Below are 18,576 nucleotides of genomic sequence, written 5' to 3' on the forward strand. Positions count from 1 at the left end.
ACAGCAGACTGCAACTGTCCCTTCCGGGTTGTTAAAAACACATCATCATCATCATCATCATCATACTTTCACCAAATTAAATCGAGGCCCCTCATGAATCAGTGGGACAATAAAATGCCTCCCCACATGGCAGGCTGCAGCGATGCGTCCACGAGCTGCAGGGTGTTCAAACTTGATTTTCAGGCTAAAAAAACACCAAAACTTCTTTGTCTGTATAGATGCGGATTATTAAAAACAGCCTCCCTGCCTGCATCTGAGGAGAGGAGAGATGAGCTCCACGCACAGCAGGCAGCGTACTGGCACGAGCTGCTGTCCAAGGTGCTGATATCCATGTGACGTGGAGGCCACGTGCTGATATCCATCGGCTGATGGAGAAAAGAAAAACAATTATTGTAAGAAACCGTGTGTGTGTGTGTGTGTGTGTGTGTGTGTGTGTGTGTGTGTCACCATCTCATGCATGGTGTCACAATACTCTAATAAACAGAACAAAGATTCTCTGGTCGGGACAGCCTGCATCACAATAGATTCAATACATCCACCATTCACAGAATCACAACACTGCCACATAATAGTCTGAGAGGAGACTGTCTGCTGTCTGTTATTAAACAGCCTCCTGCTCCACCACCACAAAAAGGAGCTTTGTCTGCCGTCTGATTATACTTGGCTAAAAATATAAGCATTATGAAATGTCCATGAGCTGTTGAATGTTGAATACCAGAGAACGTGTTTAAGAGAGACATGTTGTTGCATGATACCTGTGTTGATATATAACAAAAGCTCTTTGCCTCACATGTGTTTTTAACTTGTTCCTGTCGTCCTTCAATACAAATCTACAGCCAGCGGAGCAGAAATTCTTTTGTTTAAAGGTATTCAAGTGAAATAAGTGATACGGAGGTGTGCTGTGGTGTAGAGCACACATTTACAGTAAGCTTCATTTCTGAATTTCTGATTTAGCTCCCTCATTTGTCATTTAAACTCAAGTGCTTGAGTACGTGAAGGCTTTTTTCCAGAATCACAGGAGGCTTGTTGGTAATAAGTAATCAATAACTTGTTAAATGATTGGAGCAATTATCCTTTCCAGGAAAGTAAAAAGCTTTACGTTTAAGTTGACCGCTTTCTCCAGAATATATCAGAATATTGATCTGATTCATTGATCCAATTGGTCTTCACTTGTGTTTAAGGCACAGTGAGACTATGGTGAGTAAATGCACACAGCACTTTTCAAGAAAGTTTCAAAGTGCTTTGAAACAAAAACAGATCAAACAGATTAAAATGTGAAAACAAGACTGCAAAGCAAAGATGAAGAAGAAAATAAACAAAGAGGTATTCAAGCTGACTGTATGTTTGGTGGAGATTAATGCTCTTCAGTGTCCAAACAACAGAGAGAGCCTCTCTCACAGTGATATAAACAATTTCATTAAAATAGTGCAGCCTGGAGGTTACAAATGCATCTAAGAGCATCGATGGAAGAATCGATGGGAGACAGCAGGTCACATTTGAAGTGTACAGTTGGCTGTATGTGTGTCTGGATCAGAAGATAAGATATAAGGAGAGATCTCAGTTACAGACTTTGACTGATAATTAGCTGAAGTCAGCTGTGGTGCAGTAAAGACGTTGCACATTGGACAGTTTGGGCCAATGATAGTTATCACAGCTGAGTATGAATACTGATCACAGAACAGGACTGTAGGGCGTACGATGTGTGTGATGAAGGCGGGTTGTGGTAAACATTATTACGGAGCCAGAGGCAGTTTTATGTCCCAAGTGAGCTGAAGCGATGAAGTCCCTTGAAGATATCATCCGTTTAAAGATGCAAATAAACACACAATTATTATCATACACAGATTTATTATTTATTATTATGACATTTTAGTTATGCCACTTGTCTGCATGACCGCCACCTACAAACACATCACCTGCACTTTTGTCTGCTCTATGAAAAGAATAAAAAGCAGAAATGTTAGTGAAGCTGTCACCAACGATTTTCACCTGATCGCTCCAACATTAATCAACATTTGTGGTGACAAAACTGAGAATTGGTCAAACGTTTGAGGTGTTGGTGAAATAACTCTCTAAACTCTCATTACTGCTGCTGCTTATTCTATTGATACATTAATGAGCCTGAAATAATCTGACATTAGATTATTTACTATTCTGTGGTGGAAAATATATGCATTATTTCTTATCAGTTGGTTGACATTGTGGTTAAAACGTAACTATATAAAGAAATGAATGCATGTAAAATAACAAGTAATCGAATATAAAACATGAAAGTGAAATAAATCACAATATTTATTTTTGAGCAAAGATTTGTATATATTGTGGAGATACATAATATTTGTATTTATTATATGTCAGTATGGAAATAATTTGACATACATACACACATAAGATATTTATGGAAAAATGCTCTTTTATTTAATTTTGAATATATAAGATTTATAAATATTTTCTAATACCGTTTTCTTCTTCTTCTTCTTCTTCTTCTTCTTCTTCTTCTTCTTAATCTATATTCTTTTTCACACACAAAAAAAATCATTATGTAAACATAAATAAACTTAACATGACTGCACAGAATACATTGTGACATGTTAAAGCTCAGTGAAATGAATGATGGCTGAATTCCATTTAGCTGCTTCAGTTTCACCTCCTGGTATTAGTGCAGGACACTTGTATTGAACAGAGTCATTGCTAATGTTATTAGGGACAGTCGTGCTTGTCCTGCAATGACAAGACAAAATGTCTGCTGTGAAAAAAGGCCCATAAAAAGAACTTAAAATGGTTGGAAATCTGTCTTTCAGAAAGAATCTGTAAGTGTTTCTTCAGCGTTTCTTCTGGTGGGGCAGAAAGCCCTGGAGCAACTTGACATTTTTAGAGAAACAGTGCCTTGTTTTAGACTTTTGTCCGAGCCACAGAGGCAGTCTGCATGCCACCGTCACTGAACTACATCCTCATTTCTGGCCACAACTGCGGATACTGGCAGCATCTACTTCCTTCCCCTCTAGCATGCAGCAGGAACACAAATGCATGAGAAGAAAACTGTAAAAGCACTCAAAGACTGTATCCCAGATGGATCGCTTGTGCAGGACACGCAAATGCATAAACTGCAACTGACCAGCTAGGATTTTATTTATAGACAACCACGAGTCCACCATTCAGGTTTTTCTGCGACCACATGCTGTTTTCAAAGCAGGCACACATCGTGCTGTTTGTTTGTCACAATGAATGTCCATAAAGGAACCAAAATCATCATTTAATGAATAAATGACTTTAAGGGGCTCTTTTATCGCAGATTAATCAGAAATTACACAATTTATTAGTAGTGAGTTACAAATCCAAATTGCATTCAGTCCATTTTTCCCATTTGGACCCCTTGTTAACCTCTAACACCAGCTCTAGTAAACACTAAGCTGTCTTCATTCAGCTGCCTGATGCATTATTCCCTGAAAGCATCGGCCAGCAGGCTGGACGTACGTTAGAGTGTAGTTGACTTTCGTAGCCAAGTGTCTTTAATATTAGTTCATGTCAGTGGTGGAGGAAGTTTTCAGATACTTACAAGTAAAAGTCCTGCGTTGAAAATGTAAGTAAGTAAAAGTGTATAAGAATAATCAGGAAAATGTACTTAGTAGTATTAAAAGTAGAAGTAATCAATGCAGAAAAATGTCTCCTGTGACTGTTATACTATTATAGATTATATCATTGTTTTAACATAAAAGCGGGATTTTTCTGTTGTAGCTTGTTGAGATGGAGCTCATATTGAACTATTTTTTATCGGACTGCAGCTAATAATTATTTTGATTATGGATTAATCTGCTGATTATTAACCAATAGATTGATTAAATTGCATCCCAATTACTCAGAGCCCAAAGTGATACCTTCACAATGCTTTGTTTTTTCCAACCAGTAGTCCGAACATCAAAAATGTTTCTGCATGAAAAATGACTTCAACAATTATCAAAGTAGTTCCCAATTAATTTTTTGGTCAATCTGCTAATTGATTAATTGACTAATCATTTCAGCTGTACTTGTATAAACTGTTGGGTAGTTTGATTTATAACAAAACATCATATTTTATAAACTCTTCATATGTTTTGTGTATAAAAATCTTAATTGGTTCAGTAACTAGTAACTAAAGATGTCAGATAAATGTAGTGAAGTGAAAAGTACAACATTTGCCTCTGAAATGTGGCGGAGTAAAAGTATAAAGTGGCATGAAAAGAAAAGACTCAAGTACCTCAAACTTGTATTGAAGTACAGTACTTGAGATATTGTACTTGTACTTTATTATGAAGTTATAAAACAGGAGGGGATGAACTGATATTTGTATTTTAACATGAAATCAGCAGCCAGTAGCCACCGCGCTGATGAATACTTTTATTCCAATGACAATCAGTTAATAAGTAGTAAGTAAGTACGTAATTAATCATCTAACTACACTGTGTGGCTTTCATGGTAAAGTTAGAGTTTCTTATTGTAACAGATATCCAATAAAACAAAGTCTGCCTCAACTCATTAATCCAAAATGAGACTTTAACCAACAAGAGATACACAAGCTCAGAGAAAATGAGTGTATTTAAAGTGTATTTCCTTTCCTTCACTATTCTTGTTTTCTTTTATTGCAATCCTTTTTGTAACTAGAGTTTGTAGTATTTCACCCACAACTGTAAAAATAAGATTAAAGTAAACTTATTATATTATATTATATTATTATTATACAGACCAATCATTGCCAACAACTCCACATGTTTCAAATATCTGCTTAAAGCTTCAATTAGCCAAACTACTAATTTGTGCCTTGTTATGACTTTCATTAGCAACTTATTTATGTATGAATTTATTATGGTTTTCTGTTGTTGGCACATACATTTAATCTTTGGTTATTCTTTTTTTCCTTGTGCTATTATATTTGATAATTGTTTTCGTTTTCTTCCCTTTCTTCTTTGATAAGCTAAATTTCAGATGTTATTGTTTTATTTCTTTTTTTGTTGTTGTGTCTTTTAAGCCTATTTGGGTTTGTTTGTTTAATCACACCAGCACACTCCTTTTCACTCCCTTTACAGTATTATGCTTTTTGTATTTCATTACTTGTGCAAATAAATAAACGAACTTGGACATAACCAGGAAAACATTTTTGTGGTATTCTGAAATACTAGGTGTGTCTGACAGAGGCCTATATGTAGGCCTGTTTCTTTGCAAACAGCAACAACATCAACAACAGGCAAATAGCCTTTCTCTATATTCAACATGTATACAACAGTATAATCAAATGTGGCTCATCGATCATATGATTATAGACAGCAGAGCTTTAAGGTCTTCATACATTATCATATTATGTGAAGGTTTTTAGCTCCGCCTCCTCCAAGAGTTGCAAGAAGCAACAGGAAGCGACAACCCCAAAAAGAGTGCAGGCTGGAGGAAGAAACAGGCCGACATCAGATCGGCTGAGCGGCTTCTCCGCACCGAGATCCACTGCGGGGAAAAACCCCTGAGCCTGGACCCGACCTGCCACTTGTGACCCGGTTCTGTGGGAGTTCTACGTGGCAGATCAGTGAGCATGTCCTCCACATAGCGCTGAAGTGAAGCCTCACCTGCCCGCAGAAGAAGAAGAAGAAGAAGAGGAAGAAGAAGAAACAGACGAGGTGAGTACAGTGTGTCTGAAGTGTCGCTGACATGAGATCCATGTGTGTGACACCTCGGCAGCGGACATGTCTGTAATGTGGCACAGATGTGGAAGTGGAAGTTGCAGGCGGTGATCCGTCTCATCCGCTCCCGTCTCTACTTGTTTTCTCAGTTCTTCCTCCGCCACGTCAGTGAACATGTAAGTGGGGAGGGGGAAAACAAGTCCGTGTGGCCTGTTGTTGCTGCACTTTTCTTTCTTTTTCTTTTTTTTTTACCCAGTTTAATTAACAAAGGAGCGCTATGGAGGAGCACCACGTGTCGGGACAGAAAGCCCTGGCCTGTTTCTCTCTGCCTCCGCCCACTGGCCTTCAGTGTCCGGCTAGATTTGAGTTGATCCAGGAGATAAACGAATGAAGTGTGGGAGAGAAAATGCGCCTGTCTGATGCTATTGATTATCAGACAGGCACATTTTCTACTGACTGGCTGCCCTGGTGATCAATAGGCGGGCAGGTGAACGACCTCAGTGTTGTGAGACATCAGTGAAACCACCAGGTGTTGTGCTAAAAACTGTCCTCCCTCCCTCCTCTGCTGAGCTCCCCCCTCACTAAAAGGAAATGGGGGAGATATTTCAAGGGTTACAGGTCATGTACAGTCTGAACCACTTCCTGTTGGACCACAAGAGGTCTGACATGAAGACCACATCGCGCCTGATCATTCATTATGAGACTTTCAACAGGCTAATTCTGCAGTCCAGTGAAATAGTCTCACTTTTTAAAATCAAGATGTTGTTTTGTTCTGTTTGTCCCTGTTGTGAAATGAAGGAGGGGACTCGCTGATATTGAGAAAACAGTTCAGAACATATAGAACATATAGTGAATAGTTTGTCAGAGAGCAGTCACAGGATTATTTTATATCTGTATAATGTCTCGCAAAGTACATGTCATGGTCACAATTAACCAAATGTAAGAGATCCTATCATACATGTTTTTATGTTATGCATTTAAGTTAAAAATATATAATAACTTTCTGCAGTATTGTCAGTACAGGCCTGGTTGTTCACCCTCTCCACCAGACCTCTGTCTGTATTTTCTGTGTTTCTCAGACTTGTTAGGCCTGCTTCTGTGCTGCCTCCCACTCCAGTTGCCTCACAGTCACAGCCTACAGTGGAAAATTGCTCACTGGCTGTTAGCGGTGGAAGATAAACACCTAAAATCAGCTTAATTACTTTTATGTGGCATCCAACACCTGTGCACTCGTAATATGTGATCAATATATTGTAGCTGCAGGGGCTTTCTTAAAGATAGGAACTGAAACTAATAAAACTGAAGTAGCATTTAAATGCATTGTTTTTATAGCAACATCATACCACACAATTCTGGGAGGGTTATCAAAGTTTATTAGTATTATCAAACAATAAAAAGTCTCAGGGAAGCCTTTCATAGGGAGAAAAAAATAATCTAATTGAGTTTAGAAATTGTTATTATTATTATTGGTTATTAATGCTTTACCAAAGGGGTTATGAAGTTTTGTTTTGGCAGTGGGCATAATATATTATGTTTATTTCTGTTTTGTTTACATGAATCAGACTGTGGTTCATTATTATAATTAGTTGCTTAAAAATGTTTGTATAGTAATATATAATAAATTGTCAACATTTGGTTCTAGATAAATACTATATGTTATGAATATGAATTTAATACCATAAACTATATTAATATTAATGTATTTAGAACACAAGAACTGCTGATAACAGCTTCATTAAAAGGTTGAATAATGTAAGGCCATATCTGTGGAAATATCAGGGTTATTTTGGCATTTCAATGTAATAAAAGGTAAATAAAAACAAGTTTTTTAATTTAAATTATTATTATTATTATTATTAATAATATTATTAACAAAAGCATATTAGACAGAGTCGACTCTGTCTCTTCATGTGATGTTTTTATAGTTAAACTGTCTGAAGTTAAAACCTGCAGCAATGTTGCATTAAAATGTTTCTCGGTGTTGCTGAATGAAGTCCGTTATCTTACTTTGCGGCTTTATTTGCAATTTATTTCTCAGTTCAGTTCTGACCTGAATAATGTTGACAGGAATCTTGTATTTCTTGCATAGACGCAGGAATGCAGGCGGATTCTTGTCTGCAGACACTCTGACTCAACTGTCTTTGCATAAGAGGAAGAACTGTGGTGTGTTCAACATGAATAATGCAACGTCTCTTCCTCTTATTAACTACAGTTTAAATTGACCACTTTGGTATTTGTGGTTTGGCAGCACATGTGAATATTCAGAACTTTTGCCTGCAACATGTTAACGTCGCGTTCACTTTCACCAGAATGTGATCCAGTGTTTTAGTCCAGTATTGATGCAATAGAATATGTAATTGACCCTGTGTGTACATGTCGAGTTGTGAGTGGTTAGAATAGTTGACCGCAGCTCCGATGAGATTTGCATAGAGATCCAAAAAGGCAAATGTTTTGTTGCCTTCGCTAAAAAAAATTGACAGCCATGTAGAGCGTTCGATTTTTTTGGAGTACCGGCTTTAATAAAATGAAGAGTTTGGTTGTACAACAGGAGTGAATTAACTCCTTGTTCAAGTGTTTGGCTTTCAGTCGATTTGTGTTTCTGCTCTTTTGTTGCTGCACTTTTCTCACTCTGCTCTGCAGAAACAATTGAAGCTGCAGCTCTACATTATTTCTTTCACACTTTGTCTGCTCCGACAAGTTCACTGTGATCATAGTTTATACACAGTCTGACACAGCACGACACCGAAAGGTTTTCTATTGACGGTTTAGTATTTTATTGATATCATATTAATATGAAGGAGAGTTAAAGTCATATATACTGTAGGGCTGCAACTGACAATTATTTTCATTAGTGAATAATCTATCTATTGTTTTCTCGATTTAAAATCAGTGTTTTGTTTATAAAATGTAAAAAGCCTCACGCTTAAGAAGTTGAAACAAATGGCCGCTAAGTAAAGTAAACTTTCCATCAGTCAACTAATCAATTAACAGACTACTCGTAGATATTTACATGGACCTAAATCACATAAACAAACTGTGGACAGGCAACATCTGTAGATCGTGACATCTCTGTGTAATAAATTATGAAAATTGGAATAAACAAAATAAATAAATTAACATGGAAAAGAAGTATATTTAAATTGAAGTCCTGTTTTTGTTAGAGCTGGATCAGGTTGAGTATGAGTGGAAAACAAGGCTTTAATAGTGGGGTTTTTTTCCACATCAACACATCAGTCACAGAGGAGTATCCATAATGTCACATGAGAAAATTATCTTAACATCATCAACAAGGTTATGAAATAGAAGACCTAAAAGCAGGATACCAATACCTGAGAGGTGAAGATGAGGATGCTGCGCTGTCCTTAGAATAGCGAGCATTGACACTTTGAACTTAGTACTAAACGTCCTGATCGCATGGACTGTACTGGAAAAGCCCTGAAGGCAGCAGGAGGAGGAGGAAACAGAGGACCACAGAACCATCAGCAGTGAATAGGACATATGTGAGGGTGAGGTGTGTTTATGTTGGGTAGGTGGACGGCGTAAACTGTAGACGGAGGGTGAGAAGGGAGAAGGTGGGGACAGGCTGAGCAGGATGCTCCTCAGCTAGGGGAAGTGTACCAAACTAGTTTGACAGACTAAAGGCGGAGAGTTGAACAAAGGGAAGGAAGGAGTGGGATGATGCTCTCTCTGGTTGTGTGCCTGCTGGAGGTAGGAGTTGGTAGAGAGGAAAATTTGAAGCAATGTTGGGGGGGGGGGGGCTGTATGGGTTGTTGGCGTGGTCGAAGGCGCTTCCTGTGCTGGCAGAGTCCTGTGTTAAGTATATTTGCTTTATAATGGCGTCGCATTCAGTGAGTCATTTGACTTCTTTCAGGAGGTCAGGTACTTTGTCCTTTAGCGTGTGGATTATAAAGCATTTGGATGGAGGAGACCATTGATGAATCCCTCTTTGGATATGACTAAAAATATGTCACGTATTTCAGCACTTTGCACCCTAAGTACCTGGAGAGCTCTTAGAGGCTTCACTCTGATAGAGGCCAGCACAGCTAGCCATAAACGTTGTGCACGCATAGTTGACTCCTGCTGCCAGAATGGTTGAAATACACTGATAAGTGTTACTTATTAGCAGCTGGAGAGGTGAAAAGTGTGGGTGAAGCCGTCATCACCTCTCTATGATGTTAAAGCTGCACCAATCAATATTTTTCAAATTAACAAGGGCTCAAATGACTACTTGTAATGTGAAAGGGGCACTTGTAGTTATGAATCCAAAGGGAATTACTACTCTACAACGCAGTTCTTCTCAGCTCTGCAGAGCGTTTAAGCATCTTTCAGCCCCGTTGTTTTGGATTTGCAGCCAGCAACTCTACTGTTTTGATTCTCACCGACTCTTATCAGAGTCATTTCTGCTGTTTTCAGCTCCTGTAAACTCACTGTACGGCCATAACTCAACACCAAACAGCAGACAGACAAAACAAGCAACTAGCTGGTGAACATAGTGAAACATTTAGCAGCAAAAAAGACAGATATTTCCCTCAGGAGTTGGTGGAAACCAAAAACGGACCTAATAGCTGAATATTGAATATTGGACCACAAACACATGCTGATGTACTTTGTGTCTGCTGGATGTGTAAATAGGACTGTCTGCTAGCATGTTCACTGTAACAACTTCGGAAGGTGATAGATATGTGGCCAAATAAAAACAGCTAATGCAGGTTTAAAAATGTCTGCCTACATTGTAATGTGTTGGGTTTAAAGCAGCCTGATTGTGTTGAATGTTCACCTCCCTGATGATGATGATGATGATAATCTGAACTTTATTGACCCCTGAGAGGAAACTGAAACCAATTTTTTAGGCTTTAATGAACACAGATGATAGTCGGGTAATGATGATATGTAGGCCACCATGAGACAATAGAGATGTGTCCACTGTGAGATAAACTACAGTCTGAAGTAACTGTAGTTTAATTATGCCTGGTTGGGTCGGGTCATTGTGAGAAATCGGTGAGCTGAACTGCTACATGACAATATTTGATTTACAGGATTTCTGTATCACTGTGATGAAGTCCCTTGATTTTTTTTTAGGTGTTTAAATTCACTGGATTAGACAGAAAATGTACTATATGTATTGATACCATTCCTAACAGCTGAAACAGTATTTTTAGAACTGCAAATGTGCATTCAGCACAGAACCAGAATGGCCTAGTCAGCTCTTTGGCACATGTACCTGGTTGTTGATCTGCAGAGCATGCCCCTCTTTGATGCTGCCTCTTCTGTATACAGCAGCACTTTAACTACTACACACTGGTGGACAGCGAGAAGCAGCCTGTTATACAAATGGAAGTAGAAAAACAGCCCTTGTGCCCCTTTTCTAGAGTGCAGTGCAAGGATTCGTTTAATGGTCATTTTACAATGCAAGGTTGTATAACGAAATGTACGTTTGTAGTCCCTTTATGCTGCACACCAATATTACTGCTCGGTAGATGGGTACCAATGATGTTCTGGGCGATCTTAGTCACCCGCTGCACACACACGTGTTACAACAGCTTGGTTTGTTGTTATACTTTATGTGAAATACTACTACCTACTGCTTACATGACTGCACCACATCCATAGCTCCTCCTGGGACGCTGATGAGGGTCAGTGGTTCATTGCTCCATACATCACTAGCTGCTGCGACTGATGACTAAATGAAGCTCTTCTCCACACTCTTGCGCTCCTCCTCCTCCTCCTCCTTCTCTCATCGATGCATCTTGCAGCCCGAGGAGTCACTGGAGAACTCTTTGCTAACAAGCCGAGGTCACATGTGTGCAAAAGCTTGACTAAAATTAAATGAATATAACAAATGGGAGCTGTGCTACGGGTGAAATTAGATGCATGTTCTTAAAGAATTTGCAGAGCTCAAGAAAACATGAGCAGAATAGAGCTCATGAGGTCTGAACATGAAAGTGTCTCATGGTTTAAAAGTTATTTCGGAGAGAGACTGCTGGAAGGGTGACTGAAAATAGATTTTGTGATTCAGAAATTGATATTGAAGCACAAGAGCTGTTGAGGAGCATCTGTTAATTTTGGATGTGAAAGGTTTGGAGGAACAAGGCAACAAATTTCAGCTTCTGCAGTGTGTTATTTTTAGGCCGAACACTGTCCTGTCTTTACTGCTGAAGATCTTCCAGCTTCTCACAGCCAAAATATGAGAGGAGTTTATTCCTCGTCTAGTACAGAGAGTTCACGGAGAGTTCATTAGACTGCTTTACTATTGTCAGAGGTTTTCTATCGTTCAGTGTAAAAAATTTTGCCACTGATGGAGGGGCTCTATAGATGGCTATGTCAGTCTGTCGGTGGGTCCACCAGTTGGGTCCAGACTTAAATATCTCAACAACTATTGGATGTATTTCCATGAAACTTGGTACAGACGTTCATGGTCCCCAGAGGATGAATCCGGATGCCTCTGGTGAGCCCTTGACTTTTCCTCTAGCGCCACCATCAACTCAAAAATTTAACCTGTCCAATACTTTAGTTTATGACCAGATACCTGCAAAACTTGAGACACTTATTATCCAGTCAAATATCTCACACTCTACTAGATAGATGCGAAACTAATAACATTCCCCTCAGCCTCAGCTGTGCTTTGTGTTTAGTCCTAATGTTAACATGCTAATACCCTAAACTAAGTGGTGAACCTGGCAAATATTACCTGCTAAACCATAGCATGTTAGCATTGTACTGTGAGCATGTTAGCACGCCGAGGTTAGCATTTGGCTGAAATTGCCACTGTGCCGAAGCACAGCCTCACAGAGCTGCTAGCATGGCCGTGAACTCTCGGTCTTGTTGTAATGTAGGACATTTAGAAATACAAACTAATCTATAGTATTTGTGTGGAGTGGAGTTTTGTTGCAACTATGCTTTCTATACTTACTTAAAAGTCTATGTACTGGGTAGGGTGGGTTGAGACTGGAGAGGAACGGTAGTGAGGAGGGGGTCTATGTTATTTTCTATTATATTATATGATAATGATGTATATGAAGTAAGGATAAGGTTTACCGGTTAGTCGCTTGTTCATTCCCAGTATTTTCAGCTCCAGGCTGCACACTGGTGTGATGTTTCAGGAGAGTTGTTCACACTCTGATTTGACTTTTTCTCATGTTACGCTTGTTAAAGTTCATAGAAGTCATATCATTGTCAGAGGGCAAGCGGGCTGCTAAGAACGAGACAAGCAGTGTAAACTCTGTGTACTGTGCATGCATTATTACCTTTCATCATCTCATCATTGTGATTAATGAGAGTTTTTGTATCTGATCTGTCTCTCAGTCTGTTTGATCCTGGCCATGGCCCACGCCACCAGTATCCAGTACGAGCCGGTGGCAGAGATTGGAGGAGGCGCTTACGGGACAGTTTATAAGGCCCGAGATACAGAGAGCGGACAGTTTGTGGCTCTGAAGAGCGTGCGTGTCCAGACGGACCAAAACGGCCTCCCGATCTCCACAGTCAGAGAGGTGGCTCTGTTGAGGAGGCTGGAGCAGTTTGACCACCCCAATGTGGTCAGGTAAGACCGCTGTCAAAGTGTTGTGTTTCCAGCTTCACTGTGAACACCTCGCACAGAAGTCACTGTTTTTATTGCACATGACAGGCTCATGGATGTATGTGCCACCCAGAGGTCAGACCAGGAGACCAAAGTCACTCTGGTGTTTGAACATGTGGACCAAGACCTCAAAACGTACCTTGAGAGAGCCCCAGCTCCAGGATTATCCCCTGGCCACATTAAAGTGAGAATAATATCTAAACTGCATAATCTGCCAAATAGGTTAGATGAAATAAAACTGTATGGGAAGGATGTCGTGTCTCTGTGTTATTTAGGGTCTGCTGTGTGTTTTTTGCAGGACCTGATGAGGCAGTTGCTGTGCGGTCTTGCATTCCTTCACTCTAACCGCGTGATGCACCGAGACCTGAAACCAGAGAATATTCTGGTAACCAGCCAGGGCCAGGTGAAGCTGGCTGACTTTGGACTGGCCAGGATCTACAGCTGCCACATGGCCCTAACTCCTGTGGTAGGAACGCACCCGGACCACACAAATACTGTATTGCGTTGCGTATATAGTATACCATCATCTGAGGCAGCTGCTGGTTTCCATTCATTTCAGTTCAAAATAAAAATCAACCTTCAGCCACTGAAATTGGTTGAGACTCTACCGACTTCACTTTGCCCTTATGGATGTGCCCATGTTAGCTTATTATTTGTCTTCTGAGTTAAATTTCCTGACAACGTAGCATGAATGTGATATTTCTTCAATAACTCACTGCTGCATCTTGGTTTGAGCTCAGTTTTGACAAACCTAAGAGTCTACAGTCTTGCTAGCAGCTCCGTCAGGCTGCACTCAGGCAGCTAAATGCTAACCTCAGCACGCTAACTTGCTCACAATTATAATGCCAGTATTTAGGCAGGTAATATTTACCAGGTTTATCTCTGTTTAGCCTGTTTAGCATGCTAAAGTCCAAAGTTCATTTGATGTTCATACTGTAATGTTAGTGAAATTCATTTTAAAAATGACCTGCAGACCTGGATGGTAGGAAGTCTACAATGTGGTAAGCGTTTGAAAATGGTCAGCAGAAAAGCAGCTACAGGTTACTTTGTTAACAAGCTAAAACATGAAAAAAAGTACAGTTCTTTCTTAATTTCCTGTATACTGTGAGTCATAAGTTTTTATTGGTTTTAAATTGTATTTTAAATGATCTGGTCTCGCCTCTGCTGATGGACTCCATGTTTGTGTCTCCCAGGTGGTGACACTTTGGTACCGACCTCCTGAGGTTCTGCTGCAGTCCAGCTACGCCACACCTGTGGATATCTGGAGCACCGGCTGCATCTTTGCTGAGATGTTCAGACGCAAGTGAGTTGGCAGACTGGCGCTATATATCTATGTTTATGATTTCATTTAATGCATGTGTCAGTATTTAATTCCAGGTTGTGTCTCGAGAAGGTAACACGGACAGATTTTTGATGTGATTTGTTGAGAAGAGAGGCCTTGGGCAAAGGAACAGTGCATTCGATTTTTGTCGTCTGATTCATTAACGCAAAAAGTGGCAGAGATTTGATTACATATCCTGGAGGTACCTTTGCAAGGTGGAGGTCTGTGCTTACAAAGTGAGCTAGTTTCTCATGTAACTCAGGCTAGCTCAGAGTTTGAAATCGAGTCGCTTCACACACATTCTTCTACTTTGCTTTGCCAAATATGTTTTCAAGGAAACTACTGCTTGGATAAAGTTCACTGGCAACATGTTTTCCAATCCAGCAAGTGTGGCATCTTTACACATAAATCATAGGTAGGGATTGTGTGGGGTGTACAAAGTACAGGACCGGGGGCCCATTTTCAGCCTTGGTTAAAACACTTGGTTAAGGTTGGGAAAAGATTGTGGCTTTGGTTAAGCATTGACAAAAGTCTTGTTCTGTCTTGTCCTTTTCTTAACCTTAATTAAGCACTTGAAGTTGCCTAAATGTGACCATAAAAAGGTTATGATATTGTAGAGAAAACAGATTAAATTATTAAATTATTTTTAGGAGCAAGGTTTTCACAGATACAGGGATATTTCAGCTTTTCTTTTTTATAGTCCCAAACATGCTGACGCTATATTATCAGACATAACAGAACATAAAAGATTTCACAGTATTATGTTGATTATCAGAAGGAGGTATGCTCCACCTTTTAGACTCTTCTCTCATTGACAACAGTAGGTACACGAGCGTCTAGAACACATCACACATTTCTGTGTCAGAGCAGCCGTGATGAGTTTGCCACCAGTTCAGGAGGGTTCAGATTATATCGTTTTATGAGAAAATCACATTATGAGGTTATCTGTGGCTCTGGGGAAATCTGGTCTGGAGCCTTAGACCGTCCGGTAGGTGACCTGGTGAAAAACATCCGGGCTTTGCCACACACACACACACACACGTTATGTTACAGCACATACAAATGTGTTATTTCAGTCTGTCCCCTCCTCCAAACAAGTCTACAATAAATTTACTCCAAACATGCAAAAATAGTGGATGTTATTGACACGTGCTGTAGTTGTACTTTACATCTTGAAGTCACAGCTGTGTCATCAGCGTCAACACATCCAAACATTATTGGTGTTAGCACATCCACAAACGGCTTCTGCAAGTCATAATGTGTGAATTTAATTCAACTTATTCTGCTTGGAGACCATGAAGTATTTTGTGATTGGGCTGCCTCAAAGCTTTTGTTTATAACGTCTCTTCCTGATCAGCTGAGAACAGACAGACACAGTAGCTCCATCTAGTGGTGAAGATGACACATTGCACAAAGACAGCGGTCAACTTGAAGAGATTAAAATAATTGCCTTGGGAACAGTTAGTATAATGGTGGTGATGATATAATGATACATCGATGGAGCAGAGGCACAGTGTTATACTGTTCTGGCTCATAGTATCATGAACAATTAACAAGTTGATGTGGGCGAGATGTTGCAAACTTACACAAACAGTAGAATCATTCAACTTGCCCTTCATGGCAAACTGCTGATCTGTGTCTGAAGGACATCGTGGTGCTGTTTGCTCTCCTGCATGCACAAACAGGAATTAATAAAATGGCATCTGCCTCTATTAACTTTGGTACAAACTTTCTGTCTGTTAGACCTTTGTTCTGCGGAGAATCAGAAGTGGACCAACTTGGGAAAATCCTTGAGTGAGTAACAACCAGTTTCCATCACGTTTACCTGACCAGGAGGTGTACTGGAAGATGTTTGAAAACAATATGTCATTTCAGAGTTATTGGCTTGCCACCGGAGGAGGAGTGGCCAACTGATGTTACACTCTCAAGAAAGAACTTCCTCCCTCTCTTACCTCGCCCAATCGCTGACTTTGTTCCAGAGATAAATGAGCAGGGGGCGCAACTATTGCTGGTAAGTCGTGAATTAAAATCCTGCTTGGGAATTGATTCATTTTCAGCCGTACACAGAGATGAAATCAGGACAGTAACAGACAAGTGTCCCCAGACTCCTGAAGAATGTTCTTCACTCATAGTCTGCTGATATACAACACAAGCCACAAGAATTTCACTGATGCAATATTAGAAGTTCTTGTGACCAGTGTGACTTATCCAGCTGGTTAAACTAGAGGAGAGACTTACAGCCGTTCTGTCCAAAGAAAAGTATTCTCTCTGCATTATAATTTACAGGAAATAAGACCTAAAATCCCAATTAGTATTTAGCTGTAAACGGATCTAAAAAAAGGAAATGTACAGGAAATGGTGTTTTTTCTGGGATTGAACACTTAACAATACCTGTTTAAAGTAGTAGTTTTATTCTGCCTCTCTATATGATGTAGAAAATGTAGGTTTAAGTGCAAAATAAGAAACACGCTTGAGGCAAGACTTTATTGAAATAACCACATTAAAAAAACTTAATCCTATAGACCAAAGAAAGCTAATGGGTTACATTAGCTATTTTGGTGACTTTTCTCTGCACTTGTTAAATGAATAGTTGAAGATTTTTGACCAGTAACTTCCTGCAATTTCCAGAAGTTGCCTGGCAACTGGTCCTGGCTGAAAATAGTCTTTTACCCTTTAGAGGTGCTGGTAGGTGGATTTTGTTACCTCTGGATGGAGCCAGGCTAGCTGTTTCCCCCTGTTACCAATCTTTATGCTAAGCTAAGCTAACCTGCTGTGGGCTCCAGCTTCATATTGATTGTACAGACTTGAGAGTGGTATCAACCAAGTCTTGGCAGGAAAGTGAATGAGAGTATTTCTCAAAATGTTAAACTGTTCCTTTAAGATATGACGCAGCTCTAATATCCTCTTGTTCTTTCTTCCACAGAAAATGCTGACCTTTGACCCCTTGAAACGAATATCTGCCCTGAATGCCCTAGAACATCCATATTTCCAGGGCGAGGAGACATTGACTCAGACAAAAAGCTGAAACGATGCAGTGAAACATGCAGTGAGAGGTAACAGTGTCTAAATTTAGACCTGGCCTAATCATAAAGGATTTCAATTTCATTCAGTGCATTGCCTTTCAAGACGTCTGGGTTTTGCTTTGGGATATTTTTTTGTCACTCCTGCATCAAAAAAGGATTAAAGCCTGAGAAATGGAATGAACTTAAGGATCACTGGCATGTTTTCCAACATGTAAATGTCACAATTAATGATGTTAACATGTCGTGTCTTCAAGGACAGTACCAGTGTTTTTGATGTCTGATTTCTGCATCAGTCTCGTCAGCAGGGACTGATGCACAGAAACGTCTGTCATCTCCTCTGAAATGTTGCTCTTGTTATTTGTATTATTATTCCTGTACAGTGTTTAGAGAGAAGGAAGCAGAGATTTCGTCTTTTCTTGTTACAGGCTGAACAAAGCCTGGCAGACAGAAGTGACACCTCGGGGTTAGAGCAGCCAGTCAGTTAGTTAGTGATCTCACTGTATGTGTTTTAATATTTATCATACAGAAGGAACAATAACCCCATAAGCCTTTGACAGGCATTGAGCTGTATGAAAACCATGAGGAAAAGAGAGAACAGTCTAAAGTAGTAAAAGAAAAACGCACAAGAAAGACACACATTACAAAAATACTGGTATTGCCCTTAAATAGTGAAAGAAATTGTTTCTTTTATCAGACGACTGAGGGGTCAGACTTCATTTCATGTTTAACACTTTTTGCTAAAACCATCTGAAATCAACCAGCACTGCAACTACAAATGAATAAAAACTTTTAATCACATTCAGACTTTATTTGTGTATTATTATTATTATTATACAGATGGCAGCCATATAAAATGAATAAATCTGATTCTATAAAAACTGAAAGACTGAAATGTTAAATACAATTGTAATTGTAAATGAAAAATACAATGAACTCTATTAAACTTTAATAATAAAAAAAGACCAAGTAGCCTCACCACACTGCTTTTGTCCTCTAATGTTGGCCCAATACACAGTT

General features: G+C 39.5%; 1 protein-coding gene across 1 annotated transcript; it reads left to right on the top strand.

Moving 5' to 3' along the window:
- The first annotated feature begins 5,422 nt into the window (after window positions 1–5,422).
- cdk4 (cyclin dependent kinase 4) lies at window positions 5,423–18,340 on the top strand. The gene is made up of 8 exons (XM_070902030.1): window positions 5,423–5,639; window positions 12,945–13,179; window positions 13,264–13,399; window positions 13,514–13,681; window positions 14,409–14,518; window positions 16,280–16,330; window positions 16,412–16,547; window positions 17,460–18,340. Exons 2-8 carry the CDS (start codon window positions 12,962–12,964, stop codon window positions 17,559–17,561), a joined length of 921 nt encoding a protein of 306 aa, XP_070758131.1. The 5' UTR covers window positions 5,423–5,639; window positions 12,945–12,961; the 3' UTR covers window positions 17,562–18,340.
- Window positions 18,341–18,576: the final 236 nt, after the last annotated feature.

This window comes from Enoplosus armatus, chromosome 3 (genome assembly GCF_043641665.1).
Source record: "Enoplosus armatus isolate fEnoArm2 chromosome 3, fEnoArm2.hap1, whole genome shotgun sequence".
NCBI classification, from domain to species: domain Eukaryota; kingdom Metazoa; phylum Chordata; class Actinopteri; order Centrarchiformes; family Enoplosidae; genus Enoplosus; species Enoplosus armatus.